The sequence below is a fragment of the Crotalus tigris genome, unplaced genomic scaffold (assembly GCF_016545835.1).
Source record: "Crotalus tigris isolate CLP2741 ecotype Arizona unplaced genomic scaffold, ASM1654583v1 scf7180000017725.2566008, whole genome shotgun sequence".
NCBI classification, from domain to species: domain Eukaryota; kingdom Metazoa; phylum Chordata; class Lepidosauria; order Squamata; family Viperidae; genus Crotalus; species Crotalus tigris.
The window spans coordinates 169393-195582 of NW_024096593.1; the positions used below are offsets into that span (position 1 = coordinate 169393).

A 26190-nucleotide genomic window follows, 5' to 3' on the forward strand; every position below is an offset into this window, starting at 1 on the left:
CTTGCCTAATGTTGATTTGAAATCTGGATGGGTACGTTTATGAAAAAGAGTCTTTGTCCTCCTCCTCTGCTGCCCAGGTTTTGACTGTAGGGGCCAGATCAGCCCTCTCATCCATAATCAAATCATGGATGAGTAAGGTTTTACTATACACAAACCTGGCATTAAATAGCAGCAATTCTTGGATTCTAAATAACCTGGAACCTCGTTCCCCAGTATGAAAAATGAGAACTGGAAGGGGGGAAATCATATAACAATGTCAAACCCACTTACCCTAAGTGCAGCCCACTCACCCTCCTCTGCTATACTTTTCTTAGCTCATCATAACCAAGTACCATTTTCTATTTCTGGAGAAGCAATGGTAGACTTAAGATATCTCTGCAGAGAGCAAAGCCAATGGCTGCAGTAGAAAGAGAAGTTGGTGAAAGAATTGGTTCCTCAGAATTCTTCTTTGGAGCAAGGACACGCTGGGATTATCCACAAGTGTTTCATATAGAGGCTCCCCAGGAGGAAACCATAAGACAGCAGTCTTCAGTGGGTTTTAGTGCTCTGGGAGTTGGGGGAAAGATCTCACCTAAGTCACACATCAGCATCTTAAAGGAACACTGAGTTCACATCCTTCCTCTCTTAATCACCTTAGGAAACTGCTTGTTAATGGCTTTCTAGAAGTTAAGAAACTTGAGAAAAGGTAGGTTTCATTACAACCAGGTGAATTTCCTTCTATCTTTGATGGAAAAGGTTTCATGCATGTTTAAGTACTTTAATAAGAAAAAAATGAATCAACAGCACAAGAGTGATTAGAAAGATGATTTTGAAAAGTTATAAACAGATTAATGGGACAGATGAATTAAAGACTATTTCCTATGGGTTGTTCAACTTTTTACAAAAATATAAATGAAGATTTTGAAACTAATTATAAAAAATCCACCCATGGGAAAGTGTTGTTGATTCAAAAGAAAAAAGAAAGAAAACATAGTAAGAGGGAACTTTGAAGGTTGACTAGAGGAAACCAGACAGAGCTAAAGATTATAATTAAAAGAGAGGCAATCTATTAATACAATGCAGCAATATTATCTGTGGAAGAATGCAAGGATATTTTGGGAAAATGCAAAATAGATTTAAAATTTATACTACAAAAATAGATTTAAAAGCAGCTACAGAAGAGGTGCAGATTTTATTGGACGAAATAGAGACCAGGGTTGATTTCAATATGGATTTGAAAATAGATTTTAAAATGCCAGACTACAAGAATGATATGTCACACTGGATTTGCAAATGAAATTGGCTGATATCTTATTAATTAAAGGGAACATACATAGGAATAATAATAAATTAGAAGAGTAACTTGGATAGCTTTCTTATGTTGGAATTACAAAAGAGACATGCTAAACTACAATGAAGGAATTTCTGAGTGGAGACAAAATGCATTGTTAGAAGGAACTGTTTTTGCTTTTATCTTAAGCTGTCTTCTTAAGAGACCAAAAATATACTATTGTGATAAAATGATTAAAACTAGGAGAAGTGCAACAAGTACAATCTGCCATGGTGCAATTCATATGGAATTCATTAATAATACTAAGTTTATGCCTTACCATCATACTTTGCAATATTTTCATCTGTATCCTCCTTTTTGGTCCGAGATAAAACCCATCTGTTTAAAAAAACAACAGCACAAACAGGTCATACAAATTCCCGTGAAGCAGAATAGTGGTTAATTATTTTAATCTACCAGGAGGTTTAGGCTGTTGCTTGTCACTCATTTAAAGTTTGGTCTGACCTATATATGGGTAAATTTGAAATGAGGTGCTAGAAAACTTTATATCAATTCAGATTACAACATTGGGGGCAAAGGGAGTAAATGTTGCTCCTTAATACAAAAAACCCGTAACAAGTGAAAACTATAATGAGAATTAAATTGAAACTATACTCTGATCACTCAATAACTAGTTTTCAGAGATGATTAAAATTATTTATTTCAACACATAAAACAATAAAAACAGCAATATGCATTAAAGATAAAATAATAAAAATTAGAAATTTTCCACAACCATTCCAACTAGCTACAGTAGAGGGAGATATAAGTCACAGGTTTCACTTTCCTGGATTGGCAAAAGACCAAGTGCTTTTTAATTCCTTCTATTCCTGAATTGCTTCTATTCAAACTGCAATTACAAAAAAAATAGAAATCTTAAAAACTAGTCCAGGGGTAGGCAACCCAAAACACTCGAAGAGCCACTTGGACCCGTTTCCCACCAAAAACAAAACACCGGGAGCTGCAAAACCCTTTTGATATCTAAAATGAAGATAACACTGCATGTATCATTTTTTACCTTTATTATAGATGTGTGTGTGTGTGTGTGTGTGTGTGTGTGTGTGTGTGTGTGTATGTATACACACATGTATACATACACATATACATACATACACACACAGGTAAAAAAGGATATATGCAGTGTTATCTTCATTTTAGATGTCAAAAGGGTCTCTCTCTCTCTCTGTCTCTCTCTCCCTCCCTCTCTCTCTATCTGCCCTTGGTCTGCCAGTTCTCTTCCCCCACTCTCTTTCTTTCTCACTCTCTCTTTCCTCTCTCTCCCCCTCCCCCTCCCTCTATCTCTTTCTCTCTCTCTCTTTCTCTCCCCCCTCTCTCCCTCTCTCCTATCTGCTGCTCACCTGGCAAGCTGGCTTCAAGCTGTTCTCCAACAAGCTCATGGATTTCAATTCCCAGAATTCCTGAGTCAGCATAGCTGGGCTAGCTAGCTCTCTCCTGCCCTTCCTGCTTCCTGCAGAGACGCAGCAAAGGGAGGAGCCATGCCCAATAAGCTTTTCAGCTCCTCGGAGAACACCGTAAGTGCACTCTCTTTTACACACACACACATACAAACACACACAAAAACACAAGCACACACACAGACATACACACACACATACACCCACAGAGGGAGAGACAGAGAGAGAAGCAGGGAAGCGCAATTGCCTCTCTCTGTTTCTGTCTCTCTCTGCAAATGGCAGAGGAGGCCTTGGAGCCACAGGGGAAGGCTCAAAGAGCCACATGCAGCTCCGGAGCTGCAAGTTGCCGACCTGTGAACTAGTCAATGACTTATTTCTTTATATTTTTCCCAATTTTGTTCAGCATTGGGCATCTTATATTGTAAAATATGACATGGCTGATTTTTAAATGTCCCCAAATAATTACTAATTATCAGATATAATTATAAATAATCAATATAAAATAATAGAACCATTCACAGAGATGCAGGTCCTGGCACAGCGCTAGAATAAAACCATCACATTCTTCTAAATTTAAAGCTGATTTTTAAAATGGAAACTTTTGATTCACTCAAAAAGCTCAATTTTACCTGTCTTTGCCTAGTTTCTCTTAAATTAATACTATATTATTTATCAATGTATATAAATTATCTTATGGATTCTGAGAATAGTATAGGTCCTATAAATAGGAGTTTTTCTTATTTTTGGATTCAAATGTTTCTTCCTTGAGAGGAAAGAAATACAAAATATTTCTACAGCTTTCTACATTAAGACTTTCCTAATGTATTTTTCTAAATAGCAGTTTTCATGACTGTTGATATAAATGGTAAAACTACATGTTTAAATTTGAGCAAGAATAGCTCAGAATAAAGTTATGTTTATATAACTCAAAATTTCATGTCATAACTCTATAAAAAGGTATAGATTTAATTATTGATATTATTATTCCATTATTAAATTATTAAATAATAGTGGAAGAAAACATGTTTATTACAACTGAAAGTAGGTAGTTCAAAAGTAATTCTTTTAAAAATGTTTATTAAATATCAGATATCAGTATATATTACTACTCCATTTAGTTTTATCATCGTTGATAAATTTTATAAATTAAAAATAACAATAAAGAAAAACAGTTTAAATCAAATGTGATACAACAATCCTTAGGAGCTTATGCTTCTGATAGTTGTTTTATTATTGTTCAGTTGCTTCCAATTTTTCATAATTCAATTGTAATTTTGTCAGGATCATTTGTCAGTAATTACTTGAGTTCTTATAAACCTATGCTTGCATCACTACAATTTGTTGTTGTTAGTTGCGAAGTCCGACCCATCACGACCCCATGGACAACGTTCTTCCAGGCCTTCCTGTCCTCTGCCATCTTCTGGAGTCCATTTAAGCTCATGCCTACTGCTTCAGTGACTCCATCCAGCCACCTCATTCTCTGTCGTCCCCTTCTTCTATTGCCCTCAATCTTTCTCTAGCTACAATGTCTTCTGTTAATCTCTTTTTTTTATTGTCTGTGATTTTTTTCTAGAAACAGAGTCTGATCCAGTGAGATTATTTTAGATTGCTTGGAATTATGTGCCCCAAAGAGTTAAGCTTCAGATTTATTATTAGTGCTTCCAATGAGCAGTGAACTAGCATTGGACGATTTGCTCTTCTTTGGTCTAGTATATTGCTATTTTCTCCAGCTTCACAATTCAAAGCCCTGGATTTTAATTTGTTTGACATTTCCGATGGTCCAGCTTTTCCAGCCATATATACAGCTGGAAAAAACAAAATCCTGTCAGTGTCTTTGCACTTTTAATATTTAGTCTTGTCCTAGCCCCTTTTCTTCATGGCTGTAATCACTATTCCTAAAAAGACAAAATCTGGCACTATTTTAATTTTCCACCTATTTGTATTGGGCTGACATTGTCTGTTCATGAAATATATTTTTAATATCAAGCAGCAGATTGGCTTATTCACTCTTTTCTTCCATCTTTAACAAGACATCCCTTAAGTTTTCTTCACTTTTACTTATTGAAATTTTAACATACTGTATTTGTAGGTTGTAAATATTTCTCCTAGCAATTTTAATTCAAATTTCTTCTAATCCAGCATTAAATACTATACAAAGTTGGTGCCATGGGCATTTTGAGGAGCTTATGTTCATCATTCTGGCCATCCTAGCAGACATTGGTGTTTGGTGCATTATTTTTCCAAATCTGAATTATTTATTTGTATTCTGTTTTAACTATTGTTTCCTATCAGTTTATAAATTCTTCAATAGGCAGATGAGTCAATCCAGTACAATATACTACAATCTGAAGCCAAAGACTTTGTATAACCAATAAAGCAAAAACGATTTTTAAAATATACGGTACTTGTAATTTCCATTATCACCAGATATTAGTGATATGATTTCAGGTGCCCTGGCATCTTTTGAATCTAGCTTGTATTGAATTCCTGGTATTATTGCAAAATACTGAACTCTACTAGCATGTGAAATAAGTACAGCTGTTTGATAGCTTGAATATTTTTAGTATTGCCCTTTTTGGCTATTTGGCAAACTGATGTTTTATAGATCCTTGCCCACTGCTGTGTTGTGATACACATTTATGAAATACATATAGTGTTTTAATGATATTTTCTTGTACATTTCTAAACAGTTTGGTGATGCTTCGTCAATTTCTGCAGCTTTGTGGTTAGCAATATTTTCTAGGGCCTATTTAAATTTACTTTCCAGAATGTATGCTACTAATTCAATGATCAAGCCTTCATATGTATCATTAATCTGGGAATTTTATATGTCTATAGTTTTTCCATATATTCTCAACATCTCTTTATGTATTTTTCTCCCTTCCCTTCCTTATGCCTATGTTTTCATGAAAGTTTTTCTTAATTTTTGAATTTTTTTAAAATAAACCTTTTATCCTTCCCATTTTATATAACTTGAATTTCTTTGCAATTAGTTAGATTTATCTCCTGTTTCTTATTGTACTTCTTTGGGCAAGTATCCTCTCTATTTTGCTTTTCACCCTTCTGTTTTCATTATACTAGAAAACCGCTATTTTGCCCTTTTTTGCTTTCTGCATTTTGAGATACTTTCTTTGCTTTATCTCTAATGAATTTCACCTCAGAGATGATCAAATCTAATACATTCTTTCCTTGTATTGCATAATTAATTCTAGAGAATATTGCCAAGATCACATTTTTTTACAATTTTGTTTCCCTTAAGTATAATCCCAAATTGAAATAATAAATCCCTCTAAAATAAAAAAAAACATATAAGAAACACATAGAGAGAACTGTCTCCAAAGAAGAGGGAAGCAGTGCCTACCATGACTGCTAGTAAAGTGCTTTAGGGCATTAGAAATGAAACCGACTCGTTATTGGGGGAGTGTATTAACTAATATAAGGAAAACAGTAATAAAAGTATCATTATTATTATCATCATCATCATCATAATTTTCTGGATAATGCAATGATGAAAAGAAGAGCTGCTGAATTTTATGGTAGAGATGCATTTTAGAATAGAATTAATGACTATCACTTCCTCAAATGAAATAATGGAGCTCTCCTTCCTCTCTGCCTTAGACTTGCATTAAAAATGAAGATGATGGATATGAGAAACTTGTGGAACTAAGAAATAATGGGAAAGGAAAACACTGGAAGGGAAATGGCTTCAATGGAGGCTGGCTAGTATCAGAAAGGGAACGTGCCTGTGCCCCTTAATTCACCCCAAACTTATCTTTGAAAACACTTATTATTGGTCAATTGACTTTATTTCCAAGTTAATAGATGGGGTTTTTTTTACAGATCTGGACGCTATCCTTGGACAATATTAAAAAAATTCACATTCTTTATTTTATTTTTATGTTTTAATATTTTTATATTAACACAGCTAATGACAACTTGTCAGAGATGAGAACAATGTAATGAAGCCAAGGGGAAAAGTTGGTGCCAAGACTTAATTGTGCTATAGTCAAATAGACAGGGGAATAGTCTTAAGAAGCATCCTAGTTTCATTTATCTTCATAATATTTTTATTTACAAAAAACTTGATCCAAAACATGCGAGCAAGATGTAACTAGTTATTAAGCAGAAGCTGTAGACTTTCCACCTAAACTGCAAATATTCATAACTTTAGGGCTGTTGTTGAGAAGCACTTACCCAGACAATATTGCATCATCAAAGGTTTCAGTAAAGTACACTTCTCCTATAGGCTCTGGTGTTTTGTATACAACCTACCAAATATTTACAAAAATTATTAAAAAAAATCAGAATCAGCACCTACAAATGAATACATTAAAAAAATGCTAAAAGAAAATTAAATACCTGTGTATTATCAATCAAGAAGTTCATGCTATCAGCAGAATGCCAACAAAGCATGTTTCTCTCTGGCTTTTTTTTTTTTTTCCATCAGAAAGAAATTCATGGAAGGTGTTTAACAGTGATAGATTATTTTTAGAGGATAATTTAGTTTTACAGATATGCACAGAGGGTAGCATTTACCACTATAGACTCAAACAATCACAATCTAAGTTTTACATTTCTAATTTATTTATAATTGACCTTTATATTCCAGAGCAAATCAAAAGTTTAATTACTAAAGCATCCTAAGTTTATGGAGCAAATTAGTTCTTTGATATTTCAGAAGCTCATCTATTATGTATAAGCTTTCATAGGAGCCTTTATCATAAACTATACAAGGCAAAAGCAGATGTGAAATAGCAATGTATCAAGTCTGAATTATTTTGAGAAAAAAATATTGAATAAGTACCAAATATATTCACTGTACACCTTTTTACCAGTTCAGTGAGATTTTAGATTCTTCTGAAAAATAAAAATACTAATTGATAGTGTTTCTGGTTTCATAATAAGTATTGTAATTGTAAGTTAAATTTGCCAAAATCAAGAAATATATATTGACAGATGCTTTCCAAGTGTGGACTGAGTTGTGCAAACATAAGCAGTCAGCTACAGTTTGTTAACCAATCATGCTTAACTTAAAAAAACCCACAAGATAGATATGGCTTCTCTAGATAAGACAATAAGATATACATCTGATTTAGATTCATAAATTGATTTATTGATTTATGCATAGCATGATTTTATGTCTCAGGACTGTGTGAGGGTAAAGCATCATTGGTAATAGATCCAGTGGGTTAAAAACAGGACAACATTATAGGCCTGTCACAAGAGAATGCATATAAAAACAGAAGAATCAAGAAAACTCACTACTATATGGCATAGTTTATGACATTCTATAGCACCAAAATGAGTTAAAAAGAAACGTGTTGTGTCTTAATAAACTTCCAGGAATTTATCATTCTTGGTATATTATTATTTCTAAAAATCATAATGAACTGAACACTGAAGTTTACAGTCAAGTAGCTGTAATTTTAAATTTTAGTTTATACATGAAAATTTTACCTCCATGGAGGATCTGCCTGTCTCAGTGTTAGTGTCTTCTGAACTTTGGTCAAAATTTTCTATTTCAACTTCTGGATCTTCAGATTCTGCACTTACTGAACATAATAGTAAGAGACTAAATAATAAATCCCACTGATGTTGCATTCTGACCACCTGTAAAATAAAATTATGACAAATGCATTATTATTTAAAAAATTAGATATTTAAAGATTACGATAAACCAAACAAAGCTACTCCTGGGATTTTCTGCTTTTAACTTTCCAGACAACTAAATTTACTAGATTAATCTAGATGCTGAAGCTGCAATGGGAACATAGACATAAGGAAAAAGGTGTTTCGTAACCCAAACTCCAATTTTTTATGTTCCAATTAGAAAAATTATAAAGTTTTTAATATATTTATTCTTAGCGTAATACAAAAAATTCCAATATTCTTATTCTCAAAATAATTTTAATTGTATCCACGTTTAACTGTCATAGATAAACTAAATATCTCATTTCCAGTGAATTAGATTCACGTTCAATATTCTTTGATCAATTGCAGGCACTCTTAACATGTCATCCATATATATCACATACTAGAGTGCCTGCAACTGATCACACAACATTGCATGTGAATCTAATTCACTACCATCCTGGCAATGAAATACTTAGATTTGTCTACATATGTATGCATGCATGCATATATACATACATGCATACATACATACATGTGTGTGTGTGTGTGTGTGCGTGCATGTGTATTATTACATGGAGGATGAAAATAAACAAGGAAAAATAAGGAAACTCTTCCAACCTCTATAAACTATGGTAAGTTCAGAAATGGTATAATGGAATGAGTACTGTATACTGCGATTCTATACAATAATGATGTCAACATCAAATGTATCTCAGATTCTTCTTACTACTAGAATATGGTCCACAATGTGATCATTATCAAGTCAGAAGGCTAAAGCAATTGATGTAATATGGCAAGCAAATTACAGAAGAAGGATCTGCAAAGATTCTTATAAAACTATGCCAGCAAATTTAAAGAATTGTCAACAAACTAGAAGTAGTCAAAGAAATATCAAAGAAAGAGATGTTAAAGAGCATTTAAATGATTAAATACAATATTCTTAATTTCACATATAAGAAAATAATGTTTCAATGCAGTTCATAGCCCTACATGGGAGATGCCAGATGTTCAATATGACTTTAGATAAGACCAAGGAACATGAGACATTTTTGCTGATGCAAGCTGGATAATTTAGAAAACCAAAAAGAAAACAGTACATGCTTCCTTGGATATACAGGTAGTATAGCACAACTGGGATCAGAATTTCTGTTGCTAAGCAAGGCAGTTCTTAAGGAGGTCACGTCCAATTTTAAGAGCAATCTAGTCAATTCATCCATATTTTAACTGTAGAAGTAAAAATACCCCAAGTGCATACAAGCTAGCTCTATAAAACTAAAAAGGAAGGAAAATATATTTTTTAAAAAAGCATTAGAACTAATTTTACTGTTCAATATATTCAGAAATAAATCCTACTATTATTTCCAGGTAAATGAGATAGAAGACTGGAAACTATATTAATAATAGGAGGGGTAGAGAGGAAATAAAACATATGTAAGAATAAAAACAGACCTAGCCACATACAAAAAATTAAAGCCTCCCTTTTTTGTAACATTTACTAGTTAAATCAAGTGTAAGGCAATTCCAGATGGTCAGCCTTCCACTGCCCATGGCTTCTACAATTAAAATAAAGACGGATTGACCAGACTGCTCTAATTTCCAAATATGTAAATATACTAAGAATTAATGGGAGGGAACAGGCTTGTGAATCTACAGCATCAAAAGCATTTGTAGAGACCTACAATTGTTAAGCACTTGTTCTTCCTTGCCAACAACTGGTCACTGAGAACTAACAGTGCAACAGTCGTTTGCATGCCAGCAACAGGTAGATGTCTCAGTCAGTGATTGCAGACATACTTATAATGGAGGAAAACACTGTTTCTTTGACAGTGATACTCAGTATTTGAACATAAGAGTTTTTCATGAATAAAGACAAATATATGTGTCCCAGAGATTGAATGTGGGTCGAATTTGGCCATGCAGGTACAAAGATATCCAGGGAAATGATTGAAGCCTGGGAAATGAGCCTCTTGTCAGTTAATAAGATTGCTGAAATACCACCAGCTTATTAAATGCTTAGAAGCAGAGGACTTGGCCGTGCAAGGAAACAACAGCCAATCACCAGCCATCAATACACCTATCAGCCAATAGGAAGGTACAACTCACAGAACAGCCCAAAGCACATATTTCAGTAGAGAGAAATTCCCTGAAGATTGGCTCCAGCACTGAGTCCGAAAGCTCGGAAGAGTAAATATCTGGTCCTGGTGATCGACCCAGATTTTATCTCGCATAAGATTTTTTTTTTGGTAGAACTACTGAGATAATCAGAGTTTTCTTATAATGTAAATACCAAGTCACAGCACTGGTAGAGACTTGAATCAATCTGTATGGAATTTGAATGCTGATCAGAAAACATTTTTGGGAATCAAATATTTTTTGGTGATATTTACTGTAGATATTGAAGTTTTTTTTCCACCAAATTTTTAAAACAATCAGATGTGCACTCTGGAATGGGAAATGGGAAAACAAATAAGAAAGAAGCAAGACTTATAGTACCTTAAAGAATAGCCATGCAAAATAAATATATTAGACACATTCAAGCAAAAGTACAAAAAACTAGCAAGAAATTAGAAAAAGACAATCTCTAGATTACCCTCAGCATTAGTTCTGTGGCAGATAAACAGTTCACTAGAACAAATAATTTTCTTAACAATACTCAAAAAGTAAATGATTCAGACCTGTTTAGAAATAAGCAGAATGTATATGAATATTTTTGGAGATAAACCTCTACTTATTGCTGGTTCCTATTTTGAGAATCAAGATAATCCAAGAAAGGGTAAACATTATTTTCTCATCCATTGCAAAAATAGTCTAAGACTAGATCATTATAATCTAATCTATAGTACAAACTTTTAAAATATCCTGATGCTCTTAATGCCTTCCATTTTTCATGGAGCCAATTCATTTTAAGGTTACTATCATCTAATTAATAAATTAACCAAACATATGCTTTCTTAAGATTATCAAGTCCATTCTTTTTACTGAATTTTGCTCTACCTGCAAATTTCTATAACATTGGTCCAAAGAGTTTTAAAGCAGAAATACTTGGATTAGAAGATCATAAATCTCCAAAGTTCTATATCTTTTATAGTTCTATTCAAAATCCTAATACTACTTTGCAATTCTGAAAACAGCACTACAATATGGGTAGTCCTTCCTTACCAACCCACAACTTAATGACTGGTTGAAATTATGAAAGGCTCAGAAAAGGGTTTACCACCTATAAAGCATTACCAAGTCACAAAATGTCAGGTGCTCCCCCATGATCAAGTGATCACAATCTGGATTCTTGGAAATCTGTTTGGACTTACAACTGGTTGTCAAGTGCTCTGAAATCATGTGATTGCCACTTCCAATCTTCCCTGCTGGCCTCCCCAGAAGATCAATGGGGAAACTGGCAGGGTAGGTTGCAAACTACTGCTACCTGTCAAGAGGACTCCTTCTTGTCTCTGGGGGCTGGAGGTCCCTGCTGTTTGTGCCTATCTGAATCTTAGCAGCCAAAATTCAAGCATGCCTGGACCACAAACTCCCTCTCTCCACCCCTGCAGACAGGAGAAAAGGACACCCATCTCCATGCCTGCCTGGATCTCAGCAGCTGAAATTCAAGCATGCCAGAGCCCAAAACCCCTCTCCCTCTTTGCAGAGAGCTCTGCAAACACAAGAAAGGATTCCTAGCTCTGTGCCTGCCTGAACTTCAGCAGCCAAATCTGAGCAAGCACGGAGCCCTAAATCTTTCTACAGGCACAGAAAGGAATTCTCTTTGCTTAACTATCTGTGAGATCATTTAATGACAGCAACAGGGAGCACATTGGGTGAAATAGTCATATGGGCATCTTGCTTAATGACTGCTTTGCTCAGAGGCCAAGACTCTGGTTCCAACTGTGGTCATTAAGCAAGGGCTATCTGTACACCTTGTCTTTGTTTTGTTCAAATCAAAAAGTACATTAATTTGCAAATACACATTCTTTATTCATATATCCATGTCAAACAACTTTCTTATTTGACGAGAGTAAAGTAATAAAGCAACTGTTAACCTGCTAGCAGATGATGTGCTTATCTTTTATGGATACCTGCTTTATACACTAACTTGCCTTATTCTATTATTGAGGTTTTAATTGAAAACAACTGCTTGTTTTTGAAGAAACACAGAAAATATCAAGAAAGTCACATATCTGAAATATTTTGAAATTCCTGTATTAAACAAAATTGTTTAAAATAATATGAGCATAGGATAACAAATTATATGTACACATTATTCTGGGCTCAGTGAACAATAAAGACAAAGGGAGACTGGATAGAAATAAGTTGTCTAAAAAAAACAGTGATCATGATTCCATTGACATGGATGGTATACAACTTTCATTTTATTTTTAATAATTCAGTAATATATACACCTGCATGCATCAAAAGAATTACAATATTGTAAGATAGTAATTTCTATGGCAAGAAATTGAAAGCAGTGGGGAAAAAATACAGAATGTTTATTAATGGATGTTAGATTTTTCTGGACCTCCAAAACTGAAGCAGACTGATTGCACAATTAAAGAGCAATAGATCCTCCTTCACAGATTTCGGATGTGTTTTGTTTTCGTGAGTTCCTACCTAGGAGCTTGCTTCTCCCCTTTGTTTAGAATCACAGCAATTCCACATTTGCTCGATGATGATAAACAAACAAGCAGAAATGAGCCGATTAAGCACAATTAGCCACAACTTCTCTTGCTTAAGATATGTAATTATGAAGACCTCTGATCGTCGCGGCTCCGAAGCCGCTGCAAGGCCAGCAACAAACCGCTGCCACCCGGGCTCCTTCTCCTCGGTTACGAAAGCTAATTGGTGTTGATCTCTGCATCTCCCCCCAGGAGGAACGACTCTCCGCGGAGAGAGCCCGGCCGCCAGAGAAAAGCGACTGGCGCTGCATCCCTTCGGAGGAGCCACGGGGCAGACTAGGAGAGAGCCTGGCATAACTCTCTCATGCTCAACCTCTTTCCTCACGCCGGGGAAACGGAGGCCGAGGAGAACTGAGCCAGGTCGCGCCAACGGCAGAGTAACGGCTGCGCCCGAACGCGCAAAGAGTAGGAGGGACGGCGGGGGCAACCCCTTCCGCGCGCAGAGAAGAGCTTAAGGGAGGTCAGCGCCAGCTTGCCGCCTTCCAGTTGCTGGCTCAGTCAACCTCATCCACCGCCAAAACCCAGAACCGTCCGCGGGACGCCCCTCCCAGAGTTCCTAAGAAACTACAGCCGTTACCTCCCGCGAATCCAGTCACCGTTTCCCCAGCTGGAACACCGACGTTTCCACAGAGCATCACCTTAGCTTCCCAATGCGCATGCGCCACGCGTCTGAACCGGCGAGCGTCAGGGAGCAGGTGCTTAGCCTAGCAGCCTCGGCCAATCACAGCGGGACGCTTAGAAATTTTAAAGCCAATCACGGCGAAGGGATTCGTTCCACTAGTAAACTAACCCAACCCCGAATCGGTCCGCCGTTCTTTGAGAACTTAACGTGGGCGGTCTGTCCAATCAGGTTGGAACTTTTATTGCTACTGATGAAAAACCCTAAATTATTTTCATTTGCACCACAATTGCCAGTTTAGGTCCAGTTATAGACCGTTGAAAACTCAATTGTCAGATTTCGATTTGGACTTTTTGAAATGCGTTTTTTAATTTCTCTTATCAAAGGCATACATCTTCCTGCAAAAGTGAATGCAATGCAGCGATTAATATGTTAGACTGGGACTTGGAGACCCAATTTCAAACCCGCATATTATGGTATCTGTTAGATGACTTTTGCTCAGTTCAGCTGATCTCGTTCGTGAAACGTTTGTTATGAATATATACAACTGGAATATTTCTTTGAATGAAGAAATTAAATCTAAATGAAGGAAGCTCTGCATTCAGTCAATCTTTCCTTTGGTCAAGCACCAGCATGAAATAGAGGCAGTCAAGCAAATAATAAAAGAACACACCAAACAACAATATCTCTGTTATGTTCTAGATCTGAACATATAATATTCTAACAATATTAATACTAAAGCTAGAATTCTAACAGTCAACATTCAAGGTAACAGTCATTTTCAAGGCAGAGTTTGATCTGATAGAATTGGCATGTTGAAGGATTCAGTACAGCCTGAATATTTTACTGTGTCATGATAGATACTTTAAAAAAAATTATTAAACTGTGGCTAACAAATACTGTCAAGTAACTAAGACACAAATCTATGATCGAGAAAATATCTGTGTTGGCTAAAAAGTCCATAAAATGGATAATATACTCAGTTGCATTTGCCAAAATGATTAATAATTCACCTGTGGAGATGGTTACCAGCATCAAATGTGCACTTAACAAGTAGGCTGGCTTGCTAGCTCAACAGCGAGACACTGGTGAAGCGGGCACAGAGCGTCTGCATTTTCTGCTTGCATGAGAAAAATACATCTTCCTTCCCTGTCCTTACCACTTTCTACAGAGGGACGATTGAAAGTATCATGTCATACAACATTGCAGTCTAGTTTGGAAGCATCACTGCTTCAGAGAGGAAGGCAGTGCAGAGTGGTGAGGATGGCAGAAAAGATTATTGGCAGTTTCCTCTCTTCCATCCAGGACATAGCACATAAGTGTTGCTTGAGCAGGGTCCATAAGATTGTCTAGGACACTACACATCTTCACAACCTGTTTTCCTTGTTACCTTCTGGGAGGAGGCTTCATGGTATCCGAAGCAGAACATCCAGATTCAGTCATAGTTTCGTTCCATACAGTGTTAACTTTGTGAACTCTAACGCTTCCTCTTTCCATAACATGTTCAAGATGGTTAATGATTAATATTTTATGTTATTTATATGTAAGGGTGAAAGTTTATATATATGTTGTATATAGCATGTTTAAATGTGTTTTATGTATGTGTACACTTTTGAGACCAAGCAACTAAATTTTATTTTTAATGTGTACCAATGTGCCCACAGTAAAAAATGACAATAAAGCTTACCTTACTTTACCTTATCATCTTATCTTATTTTGGATCCATTGTTTAGAGGACCCTCCCAAAACAAATGGAATTGTAAGTGGCAATTGCTCAATTCAACCTAAAATACTGAAATATTTTCAACCTAACTTTTCACTTCCTTAATTTCTTCCATGTTGGTGTATATAATTTTTATGAAAATAGTCTTAATATTTTTTATAATTGTGAATTTAAACATTTTAAAGATGTTTGTTCTATTAGTATCCCTAAATCTATAAAAATAATCTTCGCAGGTTTTTTTGGGGGGGGGGATATTAAAAAACATCAAGTGTGATTAGTGGAAATTTACCGAGAATCCTAACACCTCTGGATTTCTCGGTCTCAGTAACTTTAAGGTAAACTAGACAATTTGTGACCCCCTTGGATCCTTGTTTCAAAGAAATTTCCTTAACAGATTCCTCAGTGCCTTTAATAATGGCAGAACGTCTACTATAAGAACTTGAAAAGTTCTTAAAAATTCAGAAAGGTGTTCAGAGATGGATCTGTCTAGTAGTCCATGTTGAATAGTATAACATAGTCAAACATCAGAAGTTGACCACAGAATGTTTTATGACATTCTGTACTATGTCATAAAATTCCTTATATTAATTTTTATAGCATAGAATGTTTTATAAAATTTGATAAATTTTAACTCGGAGGGGCTTATGGGTCCAAGATTTTGGGTGCATTCTGTAAGTCCATTTGATTGAAAATGTTTTGCCCTATTATGCACTGTTTTGCCAGTGACAGAGACAGGAATTTTAGTAGTATACTAGACAACCCATGATTTGTTGGGTCATCCTTTCAGAGATATTTTCTTAACAGAGTTCCTCAATGGTTCTACAAAGAAAGAACTTCTAATGTACTGCCTTCAGTAGAAAAGTTGAGATACATTTAGAGATGTATCTGTCTTGAAAATAGCCCATGTTAAACATAGTCAAACATCAAGGCAGGAAATGTCTTATGACATTTTGTATTATATCATAAACTATTTTAGGATAATTTTTATGTCATAAAATATTTTATAAAATTTGTCAAATTTCAGTTCCATGGGAATCATGGATCCCAGATTTTGGACACATTCTATATCTATAAGATAGAATTGAGGTACCTTGGTTCAAACATTGTTGCCCTATAATGCACTGTTTTGCACAATTAAAAATTATGGGAGTGAGACATTTAATAGTATATAGTTTGATGTAATTCAACTCTCACAGTTCCTCAGGGTTGGGGAATTCTAAGAGTTGAAGTCCATACACATTAAAATGACTGAGAATTGAATAAATACTGCTCTAACTCCTTCTTGATAATAGTCCAAGGAGGGGGCATTCAAGAGAGTCAAAACTATATTATCTCCAAATCAATTTAAAAGATAGGTCTTTTTGTCCAATTTTATCCCATAAATCTGATCATTGGATTGAAGTGCTATTCCCAGAGCTTCACTAGCTGATGACCAATGGGAAAATGTGTAGCAAATTATACTTCTATGGCAAAGGTTGGAAGAAATTTTATAAATAATGTCCAATATTAGGCAATTCACTTATGCTTAGGCTGGGGATGGCTTTTGAAATCCTAAACTACATTCCAAGGCAATATGTTTGCAAAACAAACAAAGAATGCTGTATGTTCAGAATTAATTTTAAAATATTACAGAATCCACAAACACTTACTTTTGCAACTCTCTTCTTTTTAATTATTTTAATTTTTCCTGTCTGGTTATAGGGAACCTATTCTAAATTATTGGATTTATGACTTAGCACACATACAAAAATCTCACAAGAATGAATGGTTGCATTATTGCTGTAGTACATCCAATCACATAGTGAAAACACCCAAAAGTAATAGCGAACCTTACCTTGGAAAATAAATTTTAATTATTTTTCTAATTCTTTAATGCAATGCAAAAGTTCCAAAGATCAAACTTACAAACTTATACTTCCAAGGAGCAAGTGGGTGATCCTAAGCAGGATCTAGGACAACTTGGCTGGCTAGCTCTGCCCAGCCATCACCAGCTCACCACTGCCAAATTGTCTCTGCCAATTCACTGCTACCAAGTGGTCGAAGGACAACTCAACATGGCCAATTTGCCATGGGGACAACTCACCGCAGGCAGCCGGAGGGTGGATGGGCAAATCACAGAGTGGTGGCGGCGGCAGCAGCAGCAGCAGCCTCAAATTACTTGAAGAATTATTCAACAGCATTTGGCAATTGAAGGTAGGAATAAAATTACAGTTTTGAAGTTGTTACTTTTATACAGCAGCCTTTCTATTGTTCACAGAATGTGGGCAAACCCAGCTTTTGGGAATTACTAGAGGACACACATGGCTCAACTGCCTGTAATATTTACCTTTTGTAAGTCAGTAATGGAAACCTTGGAAAGGGGGGTTTGGTGTGAAGAAATGTGTCATTGGAATGAGGAACTTGTAATATCTAGAGGGGGTTCTTATGTAGTTAAGTTGCTGGTATTTGCCAATTTCATCTTTAGTATTTGCCAATTTTGCGTTTTGCTTTGTTAGTTTCAGCCTACGTGTTAAAAGGCTGAAGATTTTTTTGTTTTAATATCCAGAGTTCATTGGAAGATTAAGTAAGAAGGATAGCAAAGATATTATTGGTGTGTGTGTGTGTGATGGTGGTCCTCCTACAGTCTTATCACATATTGTTTATAAAATCCTCTTTCTCCATAACAAGCCTTCTAGTAAACTGCCTTTCCTATTCCAAAGTTTCTTTGCCTACTTCAGCCACCTTCTCCTTGCTTATAGAAAACAATTTCTACAATTTGCTTGTACAGGTAAGCAAACAGTTATCTTCATTGTATATTTTCAGACAGGAAAGAGGTCAGTAATAGTGGCATGTACTCAGGCTTTTCCAAGATTACAAACAATACACAAATAACATCTTTTGGACTAAACCTTGAGTATATGGATAAGAATGGTAAGTTTTGCTACACCCAAAATATGTGATTTCCCTAATTTCTCCTTAAATACCTTATACTAGATTTCTGCATATATTCCATACTTACAGAGATGGGTTATTGGTTACTTAATACTTCAAGTAAAATATTTTTACATGGCTACTATTCTCTTTCATTTCTTTATTTGGTTTTGAATTACACTGCTCAATCTGGACTAGGTTTTTTCCCCTCCATCATATTCATTATGCTATCATTTGTTATTATTTAAATATTATTATTTATTATTTAGATTAATACTATTATTGTTATATTCTAACCCAGCAATGAGGAAAACATACATTTTGTCCCCTCATAAACATTTTTACCAAATCCAAATAGTCCATTCCTACTTTGGCATTGGTTTATATTAGCATCCTTGATGGAGAACCAAGCTGATTTCTTTCAACTCTGTTGCCCCTCACTGAAAGATTTCCATTTTGTCATTTTAACAATTTGAGCTCCACAGGCCTGGGTGGAATGCAGTCTTGGCCTTGCTCACTTTGGACAGTGTATTCATTAAATGTGTTTACTGCATACAGTTGTAGGAAGGAGAACATCTATAGGACTGTTTTCAGCTGGAGTTGATAAACCTAGCTTAGCAAGATATGGAAGATGGAAAGTGCATAGATTTGTTCTTTTTCTGATGACTGATGCAATAATATATATAATATCGGTAAGTCTTATTAATGGAGTAAAATTCACTTATTCCATTAGGGGATCAAAGCATAACAAAATAAATGTCAAAATACAATAATTCAAAGAAAATTAAAATCTTGATCAAATATTTAATAAAAATTACCATCTGAAAGAAAATGTATGTCATTTTGGCAAGATCATGTTTTATTATTTTTATTAGTTTTGATGTATTGCTAATTTACTATGCATGTGTTCACCTCTAATTTTTACATCTGGCATATAAACATGTATTTATTCATAAATTCTGTTGTCTACAATCACATTTTCTAAAATGTTTGTACAGGTATAGCCTTTTTTGTTCAGATAATTTAAACATTTTAATCAAGAGGTTGTTGGCAATAAATTATGACTATTACAATAATTTCAATTATTGAAAAATTAATACAAGTCAATATTCTCTGTGCATAATGTATAATTAACCTTTCTCCCAGTTCCACCACACAGTACGGTATTAGGAAGAAAATACGGCAGCATTCTATTATTGATAATTTTCTTGCTACCACTAGATGGCCTTGTTTCCATACTGCTTTTAGACGTTTCAAAGTCTCAAAGAAGTCTGTAATTCTTTATATTACGTCTGTATAAATATCTGCATTAGAAAAAAAGAGAGGCTATTTCTCAACATGGTAAGAACAAAGTACACTTACAATTCATATTCTCTCAATATCTTTACACATTTTCCTCCAAATACCTCAGCATGTTATTTTGGAAATCTTTTAAATATAATAATACCCATTTAAAAATGTAAAATTTCATGCAGTAATTGTATCAAAAATTCTGACTGAGGATGCATCAATAACAGGGAAAAAAATAAAAAATCATTAATAGGTAAAGTTTGGAAAGTGCTACTTCATTATTATTATGCTTATTTATTTTGAAAATTAAATAAATGAAGAACAGCTTGCAACCTCTTTCTAAAATAGAAATTCAAAAGAATTGTGAATGCAGAAAAAAGTCTGAAAAGGTTCTATTTCCTCCAAATTGATTACAGAAACATATTCCTAAATGCATTAAAACAAAAATATTTTTAAAATTATTGCAACAGTACTAACACTTTGTACCTACCTCACTCAGCAGTATCCATTTTGAAGAATTAGAATGGATAAACAAACGTAAAGCTTGTATGTTTCCTAAAAATGGGAGAATGGCACCCTTTGCTACTCCATCTTCAAAGTTATCTATTAATAAATGAAAATATTATTTCTGGTGTATACTGAAATTATTTTTTTTAGCATAATCAATATCCTGCCATTAAAAACCAAAAATTGTGTGCTTTAAATCAGGGTAGAAATATTTGTATAGGTAACTGACATTTCTTTTCTTTTTTTTTTTTCCAAAAAAGTTTTTATTTTTCAATTATCAATTACATAAACAAAAAAGAAGAAATTTCACATTTGACAAGATAGAATGAATACACCTAGATGTCGCTTGCCCACCCCCCCGAAACTGCATCCGCCCTCTCTTATACTCTCCCTTACTTCCCTCCTCCTTCTCCCTCCCCTCACCTCTCTCTCCCTTCCCCCTCTCCTCTCACCATCCTACTTCCTCCCAAACCTTTCTCCTCCTCTCTCATCCCTCTTCGGATACAGTACCGGGGAAATGCCCAAGCAACATCTCTCTCATAAGTTATCCCTTATTATCTTACGTTGATCCTATCATCTAACCTACCTACCCCCCCACCCCGACCCCCCTCCCTCCCAGTCCCAAAAACCCACCCACCCCAACTTCCCTTCCCCCCCACTTCCCAGAGCTTGGCACAGGGTTTTCAAACATATTAAACAAAATCTACTTAACTTTAACTAATGCAAACTAAATCTAACTAAGCCTATCCAATTATACAAATAACAAAATCAATAAGTTACTTTAACTCAAATACAAAACAAATTTAAACAAATTAAAGAAAATCAATTATCGAAATCAAATAATGCCAAATTTAAAACAAAAATTGTTCATAATCAAAACAATACTTTTAATCATCTCTACTCTAATCAAAGTTTACCCATTAAATCCCATATTTATTTTAACTTTAACTAATACAAACTAAATCACAATAAGTAAAACGAAAATTATTCATAATCCAAACAATACTTTTAATCATATCTACTCTAATCGTAATTTACCCATTAAATCCCACATTTATTCTTCATATAATTTATCCACCTTCTCCACACCGAGATGTGTATTTCTTTTGAACAATATAAACTTAGCTCTTAACTCTTTCCCCCCCAAACCCAAATAAATTTTGTGATAACCTTTTCTCCCAAATCAAAACCTTATAACATTCTTATCCACTTTTAATATATCATAATATATCATAAGTACTCTCAAATATTAAATCACCAAATTAAAACCTATCAACTATTCTCTCGAGCAGAAATCATAATTTTAAGCTTTTAAACTTTCCCCTAAAGAACAAAAATTTAACTTTATACATTTATAAAAGTTATAGTAAATACTCTCAGATATTAAATCCCTAGATTAAAGCCTATCAAATCTTCTCCCAGGCAAAGATCATAAATTTAAACTTTCCCCTAAATAACAAAGATTTAACAAAACTCCTTATAACTAGTCGGCTGATATTCCAACTTCTCCTCTATTATCTATTGCCTAGAAGATGACGAAGAACCTTCTGCTGTTCCATTATTTTACTTCTAAAAACTGCACGAGTCATGACCAATTTCTTTGATAAATCTTCTGTTGAAGAGGACTGGTGCAAAGGTACAACCTGCATATTTTCTTCAATCAGCTGCTCTTCCGGCTTTTCTTCCATCTTTGTCTTACTTCTAAAAGCTCCACAAGTACTCAATTTCATTAATGAATCTTCTGTCAAAAAAGATTGTTGCAAAGGTTTAACCTGAAAATCTTCTATCAGTTGCTCTTCCAACTTTTCTTCTAATACCTCAGTTCTAAAAGCTGCACCAGTCATGCCCAATTTCTTTGATGAATCTTCTGTTAAGGAGGACTGCTGCAAAGGTTCAACCTGCATATTTTCTTCAATCAGCTGCTCTTCCAGCTTTTCTTCCACCTTTATTTTACTTCTAAAAGCTCCACAAGTACTCAATTTCATTAATGAATCTTCTGTCAACAGAGATTGTTGCAAAGGTTTAACCTGCATATCTTCTATCAATTGCTCTTCCAACTTTTCTTCTAATATCTCAGCTGTAGGTAATAAAGAGCCCACCTTCAAAACAGAAGTATAAAAATCTTTCGCTTTTAAAATTGTATCAAGTCTATAGCGTGTCCCCGCATAATTCACCACTATTCCAGCTGGTATCTCCCATCTGAAACGAATCTGTCGCCTCTTAAGCTCATCAGCCAAAAAAGCAAAATGCTTTCTTACTTTGAGAATTCTTGAAGGTAGTTCTTTCAGAAGTATAACATCCTGGGCTGCAATTTGAAATCTCTGCTTGTAAAAGGCTTGTAAAATTTTATTACGAAGTGATCTACTAAAAAAATAAATAACCACATCTCGTGGCAGATTCCTCTGTCTTGCAACCCTTGAGTTAACCCTAAAAACTTTTTCTGTCTCTCTCAATATTTCTTCAGGCTCGGATTCCAAAATAAGAGCTATATCCTTTGCAACCACTTGTCTCAAATCTTCTTGATTATTTTCCTGCATTCCCCTTATTCTTAAAGCAAATTCCATACTTCTGTATTGTAACATAGTAATTTCATCCTGAATTATTTCCACCTTATTTTCTATTTTATCTTCCAATTTTTCAGAATTTTCTACAGCAACATCAATACGCTGATCCAAACGATCTATGTGATCAGCAAACTTCTGAAGCACAGACGCTATATCTTCTCTCAATTTCCTAAATTTATTTTCAATAATTTCACTTATCTCTTTTTCAATCTATCGTACACTATCTTCCAAAGCGTCCTGTAGGTCTTTAGGTAAAACTGCTGGTAAAGCTGAGAAAAGAGGTGGAAATTTAGACTCAACTTGCTGAGCTGTCTGCATTACCGAAGAGGAGATTGAGGCTTTAGAAACAAAAGCTCCAAAATACTTTGAAGCCATCTTAAAAAAAAAAAACTCTTAAAATCTTATAAAACCTTTAACAAAGAGAGAGAGAGAAAAAAGAAGACAAAAGGAGGGGAAAAAAGACAAAAGCTCCCTGTGTAAATAAAAAAGAAGAAGAAAAAAGAAAGCTGTTACATTGTTTCAAATTAAAGTTCCGGTCCTTTCACTCTTAAAAACAACATCTCAGCGCCATTTTTCACCCCTCTCAAATAAGAAAAGAGAGAAGATGAAATCTTTTCCAGAGTTAAAGTCTCAAAATAATCACAGATATAATCTCCCTGGTCAGCTGTCTGCTTTAAATTTTACTCACAAGTTCATTTTGAAAGCAGATGTGTAAGCAGCGTCTAGCTTTGCCCCCCCAAAAAAAATTAGAGCAAAGGCATCCTGGAATGTGGAGAACACCTCAGACTCCATGGGAGCTCTCACCCTCCGACCACCAAAGAAAAAAAACTTTGGGGTCTCTCAGGGAGCCCTGCCACTATCCGAGGGAAACTCATCTCCTCCCCTTCGCCCAGGGAGAGAGATTCCAAGTTGCGAGACGGCTGTTGCTCGCTGTCTCAGCTGGCTTTGACACATTCCAGGGCGGACGGCTGAAAGCAGCCGCCATCGGTGCCATCACTCTCTTTCAGCCTAACTCGCTTCACAGGATTGTTGTTAGGGAAAAAATAGGAGATGTGTTGGATATGCTTGTCACCTTGAGTTATTTGTAAAAGTAAAAATAATAAAGGGGGGGATACAAACAAATAAGGAAATACAAGGATTCGCAAAAACTTACAGAAATTCAATGCCTTGAAACACCATAAATTGTATGCCTTGAAAAAATATGTAAAACTGTAAATGAAATTAAACTGATATATTGCCACCAAATGTAAATTTGATGCACATTTCTAACACTGTAATAGTGAATGTGCATAATTGGCACCAATATAAAATGCTGTATTTTCTTTCTCTACCCACAGCTTGCAATGCCACACCATTTCTGCTTATTATCTGGGAAAACACCCAGAAACCTGGATAAATAATAATCATTTTTGAAGAGTACAAAGTTGATCTAAGCACATTCTAGAGCTAAGTAAACCAAGACGAGGAAATACTATTAATTAACATCAAATCTCTGATTCAGATGAAATATGCACTAGCACTATTGAATCAAAGATTGAGAAACAACTACTGAATATTGTCATCTAATATGCAAAATGGAAAGATTTTTTTATCCACAATAATTATTGCTAAAATTCAACTGTGTCTCCTAATGCTTTATTCTTATACTACCTTACTACCTCCTAAAAGATAGCTTCTGGAATTGGCACCCATCTATAAATGTATTTAATCTTTCATTAAATAGGTAATATAATTCTGGGCATTCTACTCCAAAGTAAATCCAAATAAACTCAATAATAAATAAATTTAAAATGCAACTTTACTTTCTGAGTACTTATTTCCTCTATTACAATCGAAGAAATAAACATACTACATCTGTAGTTAACTCTGAATATTTTATATTTTGTATTTCATTTATAATGTTAATTTATATTACTACACAGGCAATACATACTGTATATTTGAATGACGTTAAATCTGAAATATATACTCTACATGAGGTTTTTCTTGAAGACCATCTGAAAGCCTTAAGTGGTGCAGAGAGTGCATCTATTATGGTGTATGTTGTATTTTTGTTCTATAAGCTGCATTGGTTGCTGGTCTGCTTCCAAGTGCAATTCAAAGTCCTAGTTTTGACCTTTAAATTCCTACATGACATGACACAGGTTATCTGAGGGTCCATTTCTTCTTGATTACATCTCTCATCAAGTCCAGCAGGACAGGTATATTGCAGGTCCGACCTACTAAAGAACTCTATCTGATGGGACCCAGAAACATGCCTTTTTAGCTAAATCTCCTACCCTCTGGAACATCATTCTGCCCCCAGATGAGGTTGGTTCTATCTTTGCTAACCTTCTGGAAGGGCTTTAAAATGTGTTTCCCCCCCCCCCAACATGTTTGGGGATCCCATTGGAAGCCTGAGAGGTAGCTCTATTGGGCTTAAATGATTGTTATTCTCCTGAAATCTTGACTTTTTAAAATTTATATTTAATTATTTTACTGATTGTTATAGAGTTTTAAATGATGTTGGTAGTGCCCAGTGTCACATTCAGTAAGAATACATATAGCCATTTGCTAAATAAATGAATTTATTTATTTATTTATTTCTAAAATTTATATGCCGCCCAATCCCAAGGGACTCAGGGCGGCGTACAAAATTAAAACAATAATATGACAATAAAACAATAAAATAAATACATTCATACAGCGTGTCCGATCATATCCCGCCCCCCCCCCGGGGACATCAACCCCAGGCCTGCCGGAACAGGAGAGTTTTAATGGCTTTCTTAAAGGCCGGCAGGGTGGGAGTAGTTCGAACCTCGGGGGCAAGTTGATTCCACCAGGTCGGAGCCACCACAAAAAAGGCCCTTCCCCGAGGGCCCGCCAGCCGACATTGTCTGGCCGACGGGACCTGAAGGAGGCCCAATCTGTGGGACCTCACCAGTCTCTGGGAACTGTGCGGCAGTATGCGGTCCTGTAAGTAATCTGGCCCTATGCCATGAAGGGCTTTAAAGGTGATAACCAACACCTTGAATTGCGTCCAGAGACCCACAGGAAGCCAGTGCAGCTCGCAGAGGATAGGTGACACATGGGCATACCTTGGCGCACCCACAATCGCTCTCGCGGCTGCATTCTGAACCAACTGCAGCCTCCGAACGCTCTTCAAGGGTAGCCCCATGTAGAGCGCGTTACAGTAATCCAGTCTTGAGGTGACAAGGGCATGAGTGACCGTGAGTAAAGCCTCCCGGTCCAAATAAGGCCGCAATTGGTGCACCAGGTGGACCTGGGCAAAGGTCCCCCTGGCCACAGCCGATAGATGTTGTTCCAAATTTAGCTGCGAGTCCAGGAGGACACCCAAGTTGCGTGCCTGCACTGAGGGAGGTAAATTTACCCCCCTCCAGGACTAATGATGGACCGTCCAGTTGACCTTTGGGAGGCAAGACCCAGAGCCACTCGGTCTTGTCAGGGTTGAGTCTAAGCCTGTTCACCCCCATCCAGACCCTCACATCTTCCAGGCACCAGCACATCACGTCAACTGCTTCACTGAAAGGACACGGGGTGGAGATATACAATTGG

At 35.6% G+C, this 26190-nt stretch overlaps 2 protein-coding genes across 8 annotated transcripts in view; both read right to left on the reverse strand.

The window, feature by feature from the left end:
- Nucleotides 1-13701, reverse strand: part of CLGN (calmegin) — a 34571-nt gene extending 20870 nt beyond the window's left edge. The window contains exons 1-4 of the mRNA XM_039338903.1: nt 13600-13701; nt 8182-8334; nt 6919-6992; nt 1590-1648 (exon numbers count right to left, since the gene is read on the reverse strand). Of these exons, the coding sequence (XP_039194837.1) occupies nt 1590-1648; nt 6919-6992; nt 8182-8325 (277 nt within the window). The 5' untranslated portion in view covers nt 8326-8334; nt 13600-13701. The remainder of the gene's footprint in view (nt 1-1589; nt 1649-6918; nt 6993-8181; nt 8335-13599) is intronic.
- Nucleotides 13702-19125: 5424 nt separating this feature from the next.
- MGAT4D (MGAT4 family member D) overlaps nt 19126-26190 on the reverse strand; it is a 49842-nt gene continuing 42777 nt past the window's right edge. For all 7 annotated transcript variants that reach the window (XM_039338913.1, XM_039338916.1, XM_039338914.1 and 4 more), the window contains 2 exons: nt 20055-20167; nt 19126-19578 (listed from right to left, as the gene is read on the reverse strand). In XM_039338913.1, coding sequence (XP_039194847.1) covers nt 19561-19578; nt 20055-20167 — 131 coding nt within the window. In that variant the 3' untranslated portion in view covers nt 19126-19560. The remainder of the gene's footprint in view (nt 19579-20054; nt 20168-26190) is intronic.